At 42.2% G+C, this 17,099-nt stretch overlaps 1 protein-coding gene across 4 annotated transcripts in view; it reads left to right on the forward strand.

Annotated features, from left to right (window-relative positions):
- The window catches only part of LOC138960405 (protein bicaudal C homolog 1-like), an 84,772-nt gene extending 68,394 nt beyond the window's left edge, over positions 1-16,378 (forward strand). For 3 of the 4 annotated variants that reach the window (XM_070332310.1, XM_070332313.1, XM_070332312.1), the window contains 4 exons: positions 6,127-6,250; positions 9,028-9,200; positions 10,510-10,609; positions 11,020-16,378. In XM_070332310.1, coding sequence (XP_070188411.1) covers positions 6,127-6,250; positions 9,028-9,200; positions 10,510-10,609; positions 11,020-11,147 — 525 coding nt within the window. In that variant the 3' untranslated portion in view covers positions 11,148-16,378. The remainder of the gene's footprint in view (positions 1-6,126; positions 6,251-9,027; positions 9,201-10,509; positions 10,610-11,019) is intronic. The other variant, XR_011453965.1, reaches the window with a different exon arrangement.
- The last annotated feature ends 721 nt before the right edge of the window (positions 16,379-17,099 follow it).

The following is a 17,099-nucleotide window of genomic DNA, read 5'->3' on the forward strand; positions in this document are numbered from 1 at the left end:
AAATATTCCTCAGTTAAATGACGAACAAAAATATGTTTTGGAAACTGATTTTACAGTGTTAGAAATCGGCAGGGCGCTGTATTTATTAAAAAATGGTTCGTCACCCGGTTTAGACGGATTGACTACAAGTTTCATGAAATTTTTTTGGCCTAAAGTAAAAATTATGGTGGTTAATTCCCTTCAAAATGCATTTAGAGTCGGTGAATTGTCAGATACTCAGAAAAGAGCAGTTATCACGTTGATTCATCTTCTTCTTCTTGGCGTTCGCAGCACGTTGATTCATAAGGGTAAAGATTTGCAGAGAGATAGCCAAGACGAACATCGGCAGGAATTTTTCTCCTGGAGACACCTCCATTTGACCCCTGCGTTATCAGAGACTCGGACAGATGATACCTAAGCAATACGCATACTCATACTGGGCCGTGGCAGCTAATTGAATTAGAATGCTGCCTTTCCTTACTCTTTCTTTTTCCAGTTTTTCTCTCTCTCTCTTGTAGAAAAGCCACTGCTGTTAATTAACACTCGATGAACCACACTTTTTCCAATGCTAGGCCCTGAAAAAGTGCGTTCAGTTTAGATTGTTGGGTGTGCGTGTGTGCATGCTTGTATGTGTGCATGTCACTGCTGGCACAGAGAGAGAGAGACTGGAAAAAGAAAGAGTAGGGAAAGGCAGCATTCTAATTCAATTAGCTGCCACAGCCCAGTTTCCCTCCCAGTTTCCCTCCGCCACTGCGTATTGTTTAGGTATCATCTGTCCGAGTCTCTGATAACGCAGGGGTCAAGTGGAGGTGTCTCCAGGAGAAAAATTCCTGCCGATGTTCGCCTTTAAGAATTGGAGACCTATATCTGTAACCAATACAGATTATAAAATGCTGGCAAAATGTTTATCGCAGCGCTTATCTGGTGTTATTTCTGACCTCGTGTCAGAAGATCAGACAGGATTTATCAAGGGAAGAAAGGCAAGTAACTTGATTAGATTAATTGATGATGTCATTAATTACGCTAATGAAAGAAATCAATCCGGTATATTACTTGCCCTTGACTACGCCCGAGCCTACGATTCCATCTCAAAAGACTATGTGGTCTGGTCCTTTAAAAAATTTGGTTTTGGCGAAAAATTTGTGAAATGGATTAACGCTTTAATGACAAACACCACGAGCTGCATAAATTATATGGGTTGGATTTCGGAAGAAATACGTGTGAATTCCGGAATCCGTCAGGGATGTCCCCTCTCACCTTTGGCCTTCGTGCTTGCTGTAGAATTATTAGCAATCAAAATCCGAAGTCACCCCAATCAATATTAAAGGATTTGCCTTACCAGATGTAGGTTTTGCAGAACAAACATCGCGTATCTTGAAATTGGCTATGTACGCCGATGACATAACTGTTTTACTTCAAGATAAAAACGACATGGAAACGGTTTTGAAAATCATTGATGATTTCTCCAATATATCTCACTTAAAATTAAATAAAAGTAAAACGGAAGCAATGTGGTTGGGATAGTGTAAAAACTGTCAAGAGAAATATTGCGATATTAAATGGAATAGCCAGGTTAAAATCATGGGAATTATTTTTAAAAATAACATCCCGGCCTCTGAAATTATGGAAAATTGGTCCAAAAGACTTGAAAAAGTTGAACAAATCATTTGCAGATGGTCAAGAAGAAATTTAAGTATAAGCGGCAAATTGTGTATTATTAAGTCCTTCTTAGTTTCACAATTTGTTTACGTTATGCAGGCGCTTCTTGCCCCTGTCAAAGTTCTCGATAAGTTGAATACTATTTTGTTCAGGTTTCTCTGGAAACGGAAGTATTCAAATACAAAAGCCTTTGAAAAAGTTAAACCAAATGTATTGTGTAATGTGGTGGAAGAAGGTGGTATTAACATGATAAACGTCCACGATATGCAGACTTCTTTTTTACTCACATGGGCAGCAAAACTTCAACAACGAAAACATGAACCGTGGACAACGATTCCATTAAGTCTTTATCAGGTATTGGGAAGAAATTTACTTTGTTTTAAAGCCACAACACCACTAAAACTGTTCCAAGGTATTGAATGCATTCAATCAAACTTTTGGAAAGAAGTTCTCTTAAAATGGATCCATAATAAAGCATTGATTTATGAGAGAGAAGATCGCTTTGGTGATCAATGTTTGTGGAACAATATAAATGTGGTTTATAAAAATAAAAGCTTATATTTAAAAAAATGGATAGAAGCGCACTTAGATACGGTGAAAGATATTTGGGTTAACGGAGATATGATTCCTTTTAACCAGCTGTGCACAAAGATGGGATACAGTCCCTCTAGATTCTTTGAGTACGGCGCAATGAAGACCGCTGTGCGAGCGCTTGCACTTCGCAAAAACACAGCCAGCCCGCGAGCAGGCGAACACAATAATGACCTGTGATCATTAACCCCTCCGCGAGAAAGTTTCGCATGCTGATAGTCCAGTCTAAAGCGAGCGAGCCTTGCGCTGTTACATTTTGGTTACATAAATATCAGGTTAAACTAGATCACAGTTATTGGCTGTTAGCAAGCGAATGTACAAAAGAAGAAAGATTGAGATTGTTACACTGGAAAATATGTATAAGTTACAGCTCCGTCCATCCATGGTATCGCCTGATATTTTGTCGAGACTGGGTCAATGAAGCCGAGAGTGACGTCATTATATTCTTTCACCCCGTCGAGACAAAATATCACGCGATACTGTGGATGGACGGAGCTGTAACATATATATGGCATGACCAAAGTAAAGAGAATTTGTCATGGGATGTGGAAACAAATCATTGGAAATTCACCATGGGCAATCAACCCAAGCCTAGAAGTTGTAGAACTATATTTTGTTTCAGTCTTGGCAAGGCCAGTTTTGTACAGTTCCGGAAAAGACATCATGAATTCATTCACCCTGCCGTGACGAAAAAACCAATTCAATGGATGAAAACGTATAAGCTTATATCCCATGACGCATCAAAGCTAAATTTTGTTTTGAAATGTCTTCACAACATACAGATAACTTATAACGACATAATCGCCTTCACAAGACAGGAAAAACGCACACTTTGTTTTTCAGTCGTCTGCTACAAATCTAGTCTTGTTGGTTGACGGAGAGAATAAAGCTTCAATCGTACCTTCATCAACAGGAATAAATGCTCAATCCGCTGTCAGTTCACAACTGAACCTTGTGTTTTTTCTTTAACTTTTTGGTTAACATTGAAACGGCAATCCAAAAGAGTGTTTCAGCTGTTACAAGACAGGCTTAGCTCCTTCTTTTGAGTTGCTTTTCAGTCTAAAATGACACCGGAAGCGAACACATTGTCGCGTATACTGTCATCACAAAAAGACGTCATGACAAAGTTACACGCAAAGCGAAAGAGACTTTGACGTCATTTACTTTTGTTCAGAATTTTCCGTCTGTTCCTAGCTTGTCAGTGAAGACCTGACGTGAGTAAGCTTACCCAAAACGTCTTTGTTCTCTATTCACATTGCAGCTGTGTAATAATCAGTCTTGTGTCTCGGTCGTGTAGGTACAGAGTTTGCTTCTGCAATCATTGTGTTCGTGTTGATGACGGCTTCATAAGACAAATCGGCGAATCTATCGTGAGGAAGACGTTTATGTACAAATCACCGAACCCAACCCATTTTTTGTGTGCATTTTTGACTCACATGCGAAGCAAAAGTGAGTCTATGTACTCACCCGAGTCGTCCGTCCGTCCGTCCGGAAAACTTTAACGTTGGATATTTCTTGGACACTATTCAGTCTATCAGTACCAAATTTGGCAAGATGGTGTATGATGACAAGGCCCCAAAAAACATACATAGCATCTTGACCTTGCTTCAAGGTCAAGGTCGCAGGGGCCATAAATGTTGCCTAAAAAACAGCTATTTTTCACATTTTTCCCATTTTCTCTGAAGTTTTTGAGATTCAATACCTCACCTATATATGATATATAGGGCAAAGTAAGCCCCATCTTTTGATACCAGTTTGGTTTACCTTGCTTCAAGGTCAAGGTCACAGGAGCTCTTCAAAGTTGGATTGTATACATATTTTGAAGTGACCTTGACCCTGAACTATGGAAGATAACTGTTTCAAACTTAAAAATTATGTGGGGCACATGTTATGCTTTCATCATGAGACACATTTGGTCACATATGATCAAGGTCAAGGTCACTTTGACCCTTATGAAATGTGACCAAAATAAGGTAGTGAACCACTAAAAGTGACCATATCTCATGGTAGAAAGAGCCAATAAGCACCATTGTACTTCCTATGTCTTGAATTAACAGCTTTGTGTTGCATGACCTTGGATGACCTTGACCTTGGGTCAAGGTCACATGTATTTTGGTAGGAAAAATGTGTAAAGCATGTGAGTCGTATGGGCTTTGCCCTTCTTGTTCTGAAGAATAAACTGCATGTGGTTAATTTCATCCGTTTAATGCTTGTCGAAACGAGCCATAAGGCTTTAGAATAAAAGATTTCACGCATTGCTTGGCCATCTCATAGATGCCAACCCTCCCTAGAAAACCGGGAAATTCCCGATTTTATGTCCAGTCCCGGATTTTCTCGAATAGTGCAAAAGTTTCCTGATTAAATTTTTTTCGAGTATAGTTATATAATGACTGGAGTGTATTTTCAAGCGCCTGTACTCGGCGTAGTTTGACTTCTGAACTCTCGTTCAGCGCGAGGCTTCGTCACACAAACGCTGTGATCAAAATCGAAACTAAACGAGAATAGGCGAGATTTGTGGCTAGCGCACGCGCTTCAGTCGAATGTGGATGAGAAGCAGAAGAAGAAGAAGAAGCAGCAGCAGACGACCACAAAATGAAGAAAACAACGGTCCAGCGCCCCAAAGTTCTTGTAAAATTTCAAAAGAGTTACAAACAAGAGTATGACTTCATCTCTGAATCGACAAGACGCGGCATACATTTCGCGTTTTGCACCAAGTGCCGCGAAGATATCAGCATCAGACATGGAGGCCGGGGGGATATTGAAGCTCATTCAAGAACAGCAAAACATGAACGGAACCGGGGGACAGCCGTTGAGAAGACAAGAAAGATTACCCAACTGTTCGCTTCAGACGTCGATGTTCGAACTATGAACGCTGATCCGTGCCAGTTATGCTGTTGTGAACTGTGATGGCAACAGCAATCTCCTTCATACCCCTGGAAGGTGTAGAGTGTTGTGACTTTTGGATTGTGAAATAAACTCAAGGAAGTAACTAACATGAACTATGATTTTGGTGCTGTTGTGAACTGTGATAGCAAAAGATATCTTCCCCCCACACAATTGGAAGATGTGAGTGTCAAGAAGTATGAAATACAGGATTAAATGTGCACCGTTCAGAACACGATGTCTTGTTTGGTTATCAACCTAGTAATATATGCCAAAATAATAAGGTACTTAATCACATTATTTTGATTGCAAAAATGTGTATTAGTAAATATAAGTATGGTGATAGATACGATTTGAATAGTATATTGGAAAATGAAATGTACATTAGAAGATTGTGAGTACTGTATAAGTCAAGGTAGTGAAAAACAAAACCACAAAAACCAAGCAACACTTCTGCTTGACAACCACATGGTCCAACACCAATCATCTTGATGGCCAGTCGTCTTCTTCTTTGTTCATGGGCTTAAACTCCCACGTTCACTCATGTTTTTGCACGAGTGGGTTTTTATGTGCATGACCATTTTCACCCCGCCATTCAGGCAGCCATAAGCAGCTTTCGGGGGAAGCATGCTGGGTATTTTTTTTGTTCGCTATAACCCACCGAACTCGGACATGGATTACAGGATCTTTTCTGTGCGTACTTGGCCTTGTGCTTGCGTGTACACACAAAGGGTGATAGGGCACTAGCAGGTCTGCACATAAGTTGACCTGGGAGATCTCTACCCTTAACTCACCAGGCGGCCGCGGCCAGGATTTGAACTCATGACCTTCCGATGAGGCCAATGTCGGATCCACTAGCTAGGCCACTGCGCCCGTCTATGTTGATGATGGCGTCTATGTTGATGGCGTCTATGTTGATGATGGCGTCTATGTTGATGGCGTCTATGTTGATGGCGTCTATGTTGATGGCGTCTATGTTGATGGCCAGTTGAACCTGGTGATTGTTTTGTGCAGGGACAAACCCCACCAGAAGACCTGGACCTGAACATTGACAGAGACCCATGGAAAGACTCCAAGACCATGCACACACCGTACCTCAACAGGGCGCCTGGAGAGTTCCCCAGCATGAGGAGGAAATGTAAGTTGTGTCTTATCTGATAACCTGCAAAAATGTTTGGGTAATCTACTTGGAATTTAGACAAGGGTCAATTCTAAATGAGGCTGGAAAGCTTCAGAGATTTACTGTGCATGTGTTTTGAATAAATGGGTCAGTTGCTACCATTGACCCGTGACTGCCTTTTCTATGGTTTTCATGGTTCCTGTCTGAGAGCCAGTAGGGCTGTGTGTTCATCATTTTCATTGTTCCTGTCTCAGAGCCAGTAGCGCTGTGTGTTCATCATTTTCATTGTTCCTGTCTCAGAGCCAGTAGGGCTGTGTGTTCATCATTTTCATTGTTCCTGTCTGAGAGCCAGTAGGGCTGTGTGTTCATCATTTCCATTGTTCCTGTCTGAGAGCCAGTAGGGCTGTGTGTTCATCATTTTCATTGTTCCTGTCTGAGAGCCAGTAGGGCTGTGTGTTCATCATTTTCATTGTTCCTGTCTGAGAGCCAGTAGGGCTGTGTGTTCATCATTTTCATTGTTCCTGTCTGAGAGCCAGTAGGGCTGTGTGTTCATCATTTTCATTGTTCCTGTCTGAGAGCCAGTAGGGCTGTGTGTTCATCATTTTCATTGTTCCTGTCTGAGAGCCAGTAGGGCTGTGTGTTCATCATTTTCATTGTTCCTGTCTGAGAGCCAGTAGGGCTGTGTGTTCATCATTTTCATTGTTCCTGTCTGAGAGCCAGTAGGGCTGTGTGTTCATCATTTTCATTGTTCCTGTCTGAGAGCCAGTAGGGCTGTGTGTTCATCATTTTCATTGTTCCTGTCTGAGAGCCAGTAGGGCTGTGTGTTCATCATTTTCATGGTTCCTGTCTGAGAGCCAGTAGGGCTGTGTGTTCATCATTTTCATTGTTCCTGTCTGAGAGCCAGTAGGGCTGTGTGTTCATCATTTTCATGGTTCCTGTCTGAGAGCCAGTAGGGCTGTGTGTTCATCATTTTCATTGTTCCTGTCTGAGAGCCAGTAGGGCTGTGTGTTCATCATTTTCATTGTTCCTGTCTGAGAGCCAGTAGGGCTGTGTGTTCATCATTTTCATTGTTCCTGTCTGAGAGCCAGTAGGGCTGTGTGTTCATCATTTTCATTGTTCCTGTCTGAGAGCCAGTAGGGCTGTGTGTTCATCATTTTCATTGTTCCTGTCTGAGAGCCAGTAGGGCTGTGTGTTCATCATTTTCATGGTTCCTGTCTGAGAGCCAGTAGGGCTGTGTGTTCATCATTTTCATTGTTCCTGTCTGAGAGCCAGTAGGGCTGTGTGTTCATCATTTTCATGGTTCCTGTCTGAGAGCCAGTAGGGCTGTGTGTTCATCATTTTCATTGTTCCTGTCTCAGAGCCAGTAGGGCTGTGTGTTCATCATTTTCATTGTTCCTGTCTGAGAGCCAGTAGGGCTGTGTTCATCATTTTCATTGTTCCTGTCTGAGAGCCAGTAGGGCTGTGTGTTCATCATTTTCATTGTTCCTGTCTGAGAGCCAGTAGGGCTGTGTGTTCATCATTTTCATTGTTCCTGTCTGAGAGCCAGTAGGGCTGTGTGTTCATCATTTTCATTGTTCCTGTCTGAGAGCCAGTAGGGCTGTGTGTTCATCATTTTCATTGTTCCTGTCTGAGAGCCAGTAGGGCTGTGTGTTCATCTTCTTCTTCTTGCGTTCGCCGTCACACCATCAGTTTAGTCTGCGAGACGAATGACGTCGTGGCTTCCAGGTCTTGTCTGCTCCCATAGAGTTTGGTGCGGAGAGGGACTGATGCTGGCCACACTTTGTCTCTGATCGGTTTGAGTTGGGGGCATGTCATTAAGACATGTTCTGGAGTCTGGTCTTCCAGACCACAGGGACAGGTTGGTGATGGGGTCAGCTTCAGCTTCCTGAACATGTGGGCGTTGAGGCGACAGTGACCAGTTCGTAGTCGCATGATCACTACTTGCTGCCATCGTTCTAGGAGATGATATGCGTCTCTCGTGGATTGTGGTCGCATTGCTGCCTTCACGAGGGTTTTCTTTTCAGCGAAGCTGACTGGGTTGTCTGGTTGTTCCTCCCTGGCTCCGAGTTTGGCGAGCTCATCAGCTGTTTCATTGCCTGGAATTCCGCAGTGTGCTGGAACCCATTGCAGGACTACTCGTCGAGTCTTGGCAAGCTCCTGGAGTTTCTCCAACAGACGAGGAAGTTTGTTTCCTGCAAGGGCTTCCAAGGCAGACAGTGCATCGGAGAGGAATACAACTTGGGGGCATTCGCTTTCCGAATCATGAATCATGGAGGCTGCTTGCATGATGGCCTGAACTTCTGCTGCATAGTTTGAGCAGTACTTTCCTGTTGGTATCCCTGCTGTGGAAGTGTGCCCCTCAGGAGATCTGACAAGTACACCTGTTCCTGTCTCAGAGCCAGTAGGGCTGTGTGTTCATCATTTTCATGGTTCCTGTCTGAGAGCCAGTAGGGCTGTGTGTTCATCATTTTCATGGTTCCTGTCTCAGAGCCAGTAGGGCTGTGTTCATCATTTTCATTGTTCCTGTCTGAGAGCCAGTAGGGCTGTGTGTTCATCATTTTCATTGTTCCTGTCTGAGAGCCAGTAGGGCTGTGTGTTCATCATTTTCATGGTTCCTGTCTGAGAGCCAGTGGGGCTGTGTGTTCATCATTTTCAAAGCTCAAGAGATTCCCAGAGTGCTCAATTTTGCAGCATTTGTTCTCAAATGTTGAATGAATTTTGACCAATTTCCTGAAAGTATCATTGCCAGTGTTATTATTGGAAGTACATGCTAAGACTGAGCGCCTCTGTTGCAGATGACTACTTGATGAATCAGCAGCAACAACAACAGCAACAACAACAGCAACAACAACAGCAACAGCAACAACAACAACAGCAGCAGCACAGCCAACATGTGATGGCAGACTTGGCAGAACTCTTCAGCAAGCTGGGGCTGGGAAAGTACACCGACTTGTTTCAGCAGCAGGAGGTCTTGATGTTAAATACAGCTGTCTTTTGCTTTTATGTGCTGATATCAACTCCTTCATTTTCATCTTGCCTTCTTCTTTGTTCATGGGCTGAAACTCCCATGTACGCCGCTTTTGGGGGAAGCATGCTAGGTATTTTCGTGTTTCTATAACCCACCAAACTCTGACATGGAATACAGGATCTTGTGCTTGCGTATACACACAAAGGGGTATAAGGCACCAGGACGTCTGCACTTAAGTTTACCTGTGAGATTACCTGTGAGATTACCTGTGAGATTACCTGGGAGATGGGTCAAATCTCCACCCTTAACCCACCAGGCGCAGTGAGGATTGGAAGCCGCGACTTTCCACACAGGAAGTTGTCTTATCCACAAGGCCACCGTACCCATCTATGTTGTTCCCTTACAACCAGGAGGTCTGACCCACCGTACCCATCTATGTTGTTCCCTTACAACCAGGAGATTTGACCTACATTTTAAAAGAAGAGTTGCATTTCGTCAACAAATAGTCAAGATTATTTGGGCCTGATGATTATGGGATGATGTTAAAATCAGTCTGTGGCAACTGAAAATAATTATAGCATAGGGGGTTTGGCTTTTCTCTTAATGACTGTGGGATGATGTTTAAGATCAGTGGCAATTGGAAATAACTATAGCATAGGGGGTTTGGCTTTTCTCTTAATGACTGTGGGATGATGTTTAAGATCAGTGGCAATTGGAAATAACTATAGCATAGGGGGTTTGGCTTTTCTCTTAATGACTGTGGGATGATGTTTAAGATCAGTGGCAATCTGTGGGATGATGTTTAAGATCAGTGGCAATCTGTGGGATGATGTTTAAGATCAGTGGCAATCTGTGGGATGATGTTTAAGATCAGTGGCAATCTGTGGGATGATGTTTAAGATCAGTGGCAATCTGTGGGATGATGTTTAAGATCAGTGGCAATTGGAAATAACTGTTGCAAGAGGAGGGGGAGGGGGGTCTCTACTTTTACTTGAACCTGGCTGTTTGTTGTCAGCAGCTAACCATAAGGTCACTCAATGTTCTCTTTTATGGTTAGGGTTAGCAACATACCCTAACCCTAAACATACTTACTTCAGAGATTGATATGATTCTTTACGTGTAGATTGACGCAATCCCTGTAGGTTATTGATCATGTGTTTATTAATTCAATCATCATAATTTGTGTCTCATTCACAAAGCGGAATATTAACCGTGACTCCAGTTGCACTAAGCTATATTAACATAGGACCATGTCTTTTAACTCAGACAGAGTCTTAAACATCAGGACTTTGTTGTGTGTGTCCCTCAGATTGACCTGGCCACGTTCCTGACCATGACGGACCAGGACCTGAGAGAGCTGGGTATCACCACCTTCGGTGCTCGCAGGAAGATGCTGCTGGCTATTGCTGGTAACATTTTGTACACTTCTTTTTATAGTGCAGTGAAAGTGTCTGTTGAATTAAAAGGAATTACCACAATCTTTTTTTTCCACTTTCTTTTCCTGTTTCTTGAGTAAGTTTTTGATTACCAACAGTTAACTGTTGAAACTGTTTCAGTGTGTGTTCTTACCATTGTGTTAAGTGTAACAGAACAGGATTTGGGTCGAGTTTAAGAAGCGAAACGATTACTGTAGTTGTTTGCCAGTCAATTTGTTTAGGTGAAATTGTGACTAAAATGGTAGTGCATTTGAGATTCTGCTGATTCGAGTGCTGCAAAATGTACGCTCTTTAAAGCTGACTGTGTTTCCTACGGCATTTGTCTGTACCAAGGACTGTACTGAAACTTCGTTAAAGCGTGTACTTATTTTTATTTTCACCAGATATCAACAAGGGCCACACGTTACTGCAGCAGCCTCGCCGCTGTCCCCCCAACAACCCGTTTCACGCAAACGGAGCCATGTCCACTCCCCGCCGCCCTGACCTCGCCAGTCTCAGCGGCCGCTGGTGAGGCCCCTCCCTCGCTGCGCTGCGTCAGACGAATTTTGCTTGAAGGATGCCGTCTTTGTTTTCGACAAAAATCTTGGAACTACTGACATGTGGACCTTTGGTGACACTCTAGTCTATGCACATTTGGAGCAGAACAGTTGTGTTGTTTTTCTATGCCGTCCAGATACTGTTTTTACCTGTTTGTTGGTTTCTTTTTTCGTGCCGAGGAGTTTTCTTCACTGCACCTGGCTAAATGAGCTTTAAATGACTGGTTTGATATACTGCTCTGATCATAAGCCAGCTTGTTTGTCAAGAAACAGTAGTGCACATGTTGATCACTGGGTAACGTGTGATTCACCGGTGGTGATAATAGGAGGTGTTTTGGAAAGAATTTAATGCAAGTTAAGTGCATCTCGTTTTACTGTGATGTTTTAAAGCCGTCGCTGAGCTTTGCACATTATAATGTTGACCATTATTTTGTGCACTGAGGTAGAGACATAGATCTCTGACTGAGGTAGAGACATAGATCTCTGACTGAGGTAGAGACATAGATCTCTGACTGAGGTGAGCATTTTCAAACAGTGATTAACCACTGTTCATTCCGTCCAAGTGGGTGCAAACAGAAGCACGGCTCCCTATATATCATTATCACAGTGGGCCTTTTTTGGGTGTCCATTTCAATGGTTCTTGTGCAGATGTTGCCCCTAGCTCAAACTGTGGGTGTTAACAGAAATAAGTTTTGCCTACTGTTGGCTCAAACTGTGGGTGTTAACAGTAATAAGTTTTGCCTACTGTTGGCTCACCATCTGCCCTTTTTATGCTCTGTTGTAAACCTCCAAGTATTCTTTTTTATGCAAATGCTTTAGACACTTTATTCGTAGTCTGCAAAGCTGTCCGTATAAAAATGAACTTTTATCCCGCAGTAATCTTTTGGATGCACTTACATTGAATCCGTCCAGAGTTTCTAGGAAGCATCTCATATTGAAGGTTGTTGACCAGATAAGCTTTTGTCATCTATGAATGATGGATGATACGGCACACTGGCTGGCAACAGGCAATATAGAATATCGGTGATTTATTTGCATAGTATGCTTCTACACCGAGATGGCTAGATCAGCAGTCATTTTGAAAGAGAATGCATGATGGGTGTTGGTATGGAAAGGAAACAAATGCCATCATTTTGTTTAAGGCATCTTCCTTTGCTTAGCGCTTCGGCATGAATAGAGAGGAATGATTCCTCTTTACAGGGTGTAGACATAGTTTGCAAAATGATGGAGCGAGTCGATGTTTTCGCTCAGTGAATGCAATCATTGCTCTGATTGTTTGGCAAGCTTATGTTTTCGTATCACAACATAGGGTTTGTCATTTCTTTGGTCTGAATCAGGGCAGACAGTTTGGCACACTGCTGTATCGTTCTATGCAATTCACTCTGCCGCATTCTGCACTTTTTGAGCTGTTTATAGAAAGAGTGAAAAGTACAGATTGGGCGTGGAGGAAGACAATGTGGATGTGTATATGTGTCTGTTTTCTTACAACGCCTGCTTGCTAGAAACTGGGCATGCACAGCGAGTTGTTCTGGTTGCTCACAGATTCTTTTGACCTTTTTTAAAGAGAACATCTGATTGTACATACACCAATGCTATGTGTTGAATTTGTTCATTTGTCTGTCATGTCACCTAGGGTCAACAACACAAGCTCTGTCTCTAGAAATGATGGGAAGGTCCACAGGTAGTGTCCAGAAAGCCTGCAAACAACCCGCCCCCCGTACTCACAGTTGCCGTGCTCTCCGGTTAAGATATTATTCACACTGTCCAACCAGAACTTCCATTACTTGGAACACTTGGCAAAAGCAACTCTGCTGTTAAACTGTTAAACTTTAGGATAATGTTGATTTGACGAGACGTCATCTCCCCCCGCGGGTTAGGGGGAAGAATTTAACCGATGCTCCCCAGCATGTCGTAAGAGGCGACTAACGGATTCTGTTTCTCCTTTAACCCTTGTTAAGTGTTTCTTGTATAGAATATAGTCCATTTTTGTAAAGATTTTAGTCAAGCAGTATGTAAGAAATGTTAAGTCCTTAGTACTGGAAACTTGCATTCTCCCAGTAAGGTAATATATTGTACTACGTTGCAAGCCCCTGGAGCAAATTTTTGATTAGTGCTTTTGTGAACAAGAAACAATTGACAAGTGGCTCTATCCCATCTCCCCCCTTTCCCCGTCGCGATATAACCTTCGTGGTTGAAAACCAAATAAAGAAAGAACGAGACGTCATCTAAATTGTATAAACTTCTCAAAATTTGAATAATTTTGATCTCAAGAAAAATCTGAAAAAGGTTCAGCTTATTGAAAATTGAAAGTGTGGAAGATATCAGAGCCAGTGTGAAATGAGATATCATAGCCAGTGTGGAAGATATCAGAGCCAGTGTGGAAGATATCAGAGTCAGTGTGGAAGATATCAGAGCCAGTGTGGAAGATATCAGAGCCAGTGTCAAATGAAGTTGAATGACCCAATTTTGGTCCAAACTGCTGTTTCAAGAAAGACCTGAGAAAAACGTGCAACGTACGTAAAGTTGTCGGTGTGGAAGAAAGTGAGAGCGAGATGCGGCATTTTGTGTGTGAAGAGGAGTGCGGGAGGAGTGCGGGAGGAGTGCGGGAGGGCAGGTTTGCAGGGCTTTGGGGCAGAAGATTGGCTACGTTCTGTTACCCACACAGGCTGTGTGTAGAGGCTGACTGCTCATCATCTTGGCTATCCTTCTGCTGTCTCCCCCCACCTCTCCCTCCTTCCGCCCAATACATGTACTATACCGCCCAATACATGTACTATACCTCCCAATACATGTACTATACCTCCCAATACATGTACTATACCTCCCAATACATGTACTATACCTCCCAATACATGTACTATACCTCCCAGCCCCCATCGCTGTCCACTCCCTTCCCCTTATTCACTCTTACCCTACCCTTACCCCTCCCCCCCCCCCCCCCCCCCCCCAACCAGTTGGCAGTTACTTCTTACTCTTTTCCGACAACCTCCCTTTCTGCCACCACCTCCCCATATTTTTCACTCTTACTCTATCTGAAAAGCTTTCTTTACGCTGGCCCCTCCAACCTGTCCTGCCCCTCGCTTTAACACACATTTAATTCTCTTTTCTTCCTGACTTCTATTGTTCAGACGTCTCTTTTCCATTGACAGTCCCTTGCCCAGTGGAAGGAAAGCTTTTAGTGGGTAAGCAGTCAGCCTAGAGCAGCCAATGAAACCACTCTTTATAATTGTGTATATTGCATGCTGCAGAGTAGCAGAGTTTTTTGATGTATTGCCGAGTTAGTCTTTGTATTAACCTTACGCCTGTACAGATATCGCGCTATGTTTTGGAGTGATCCTGTTCCTGTTTCGTTGCATGTTGACCGTTTTAACACCAGTTTTGGTTTTGTAGTACCAACTTTTACGTTCATGGTTTTAACAAAAATTGTTTTGCTTTATGCTTCTCAGAAGCAGTCATTTTCACGAGTGCATTGCTACTTCTGTTGAAGCAAATGTTTTTTTATTTTTTATTTTAACTTGGTGAACATCTGATGCCATGACTTTTTTTTTTTACTGTGTGCATCTGATTTTGTGCCTCAATGCTGAACTGAAGGTTGATGGTGATATGAATGTTCCCCTTTGGCTGACAGAAAAAAATGTCATAAACTTCTTGCGAGCATCATCTTTTAGAGCTGAACATGGATGGCAAAATGTCATGAACTTGTTGCAAGCATCATCTTTTAGAGCTGAACATGGATGGCAAAATGTCATAAACTTGTTGCGAGCATCATCTTTTAGAGCTGAACATGGATGGCAAAATGTTCATGATGACAACAAGAAAGAATGTAGTGAAATGTGTACTGAGCTGCTCAGATAAGAGATCAAAGCTGTTAACATCAAACCAAAGTACAAGATGCAAGTTAAAATGAATTTTTTGTTGTATGTTGCTGAGTAAAATGCCTTTATTATAGGAATACAGCCTGTTCCAAAAGAAACGCAACCAACCTGTTTCCAAAATCAAAGTGCAAAATTTATTTCGCAAATAATATTTCATGAAGTTACATATTTAATTTTTGGTACATTTCCAAATCACAACATGTGGAACAAAACAGGTTTAACAATAAAAGTGGAAAACAATGACAATTGAAGCACAATTTATGTCCCTTTTCTGACTCACTCTTGAGATAGTCTGCGGGCTTGTGACTCCTCCTTGGGCATTAACAGTCTGTCTCCCTACTGCTCTTGCACTTTGGAAGGGATTTTGGCAGTAACTTCGCACAATGAAGCGTTCTTGTCCAGCAGTGAGGGCGGAAGGCCGTCCTGACCTGGGAGTATCATCTGTGCTACCTGTCACCCTCAACCGAATGACTAGACGAGAAATGGTGGATTTGTGAACATTCATGACCTGACTGACTGCTTGGGCCGTTTGGCCAGCGGCAAGCATGCCAATAGCACGCTCTCTTTCATTTTTAAACAAACGAGGCATTCTGCCGTCAGTCCAGCTGAAGAAGTCACTGCTATTTTCTACTGTATTGCCAGCTCAGTTGAAACTTGATCCATTCACAAACACGTGGGCACTGTTCACGTGCGATGTCAATTTCACCCTCTCCACATTAGAGGGCAGTAACTGGTGACCAATTAAAAACGCTCGGCAGACAGCTGTCTAATTTGTTGTGTGTGGTGTGTTTGAGTTGTCCCTATGTCGTCACGTATGTAACTCCATGAAATATTATTTGCAAAATAAATTTTGCACTTTGATTTTGCAAAAAGGTTGGTTGCGTTTCTTTTGGAACAGGCTGTACATGTAGTCTTTTCAAGAGTAAAATGCCTTTATTATAGGAATACATGTAAAGTCTTTTCAAGAGTAAACTCAGGGTCAATTGGGTTTTCGAGGTTAAAAAAAATAGTTATGCAGTTTTATGGTGCCGTGTGCCACATGAAATACTTAGAGGTAAAGAAGCAGAGGGGGGAATACTTAGCTTTTACATAATTTTCCAATCAGCAAATGTCATTTACATGTCGTTAAGAAAGATATTGTTTATCATGATGACACGTAATTGTTTTCTAAGCAAGTGGTACAAATAGGGTAAACATGTGAAAGAAAAGGGATTTTTTTAAAGGATTTTCTGAGAAAGAAACTCTAAAGTTCTTTTTAATTTACCACCCTTTTATTTCATTTTGTTGAGATGTTTATGCTTGCTTATGTAATACATGTCATGGCATCTCTATGATGGTTGGTTGTCTTTGTGTGAATGATGTTGGTTGTCTGTGTATGATGTTGGTTGTCTTTGTGTGAATGATGTTGGTTGTCTTTGTGTGAATGATGTTGGTTGTCTTTGTGTGAATGATGTTGGTTGTCTGTGTGTGTATGATGTTGGTTGTCTTTGTGTGTATGATGTTGGTTGTCTTTGTGTGAATGATGTTGGTTGTCTTTGTGTGAATGTTGGTTGTCTTTGTGTGAATGTTGGTTGTCTTTGTGTGAATGTTGGTTGTCTTTGTGTGAATGTTGGTTGTCTTTGTGTGAATGATGTTGGTTTGTGTGAATGATGTTGGTTGTCTTTGTGTGAATGATGTTGGTTGTCTTTGTGTGAATGATGTTGGTTGTCTGTGTGAATGATGTTGGTTGTCTGTGAATGATGTTGGTTGTCTGTGTGTATGATGTTGGTTGTCTGTGTGTATGATGTTGGTTGTCTGTGTATGATGTTGGTTGTCTGTGTATGATGTTGGTTGTCTGTGTGAATGATGTTGGTTGTCTGTGTGAATGATGTTGGTTGTCTGTGTATGATGTTGGTTGCCTGTGTGTATGATGTTGGTTGTCTGTGTGAATGATGTTGGTTGTCTGTGTGAATGATGTTGGTTGTCTGTCACTGTGTATGATGTTGGTTGTCTGTGTGTATGATGTTGGTTGTCTGTGTGTATGATGTTGGTTGTCTGTGTGTATGATGTTGG

The sequence above is a fragment of the Littorina saxatilis genome, linkage group LG2 (assembly GCF_037325665.1).
Source record: "Littorina saxatilis isolate snail1 linkage group LG2, US_GU_Lsax_2.0, whole genome shotgun sequence".
Lineage (NCBI taxonomy): Eukaryota > Metazoa > Mollusca > Gastropoda > Littorinimorpha > Littorinidae > Littorina > Littorina saxatilis.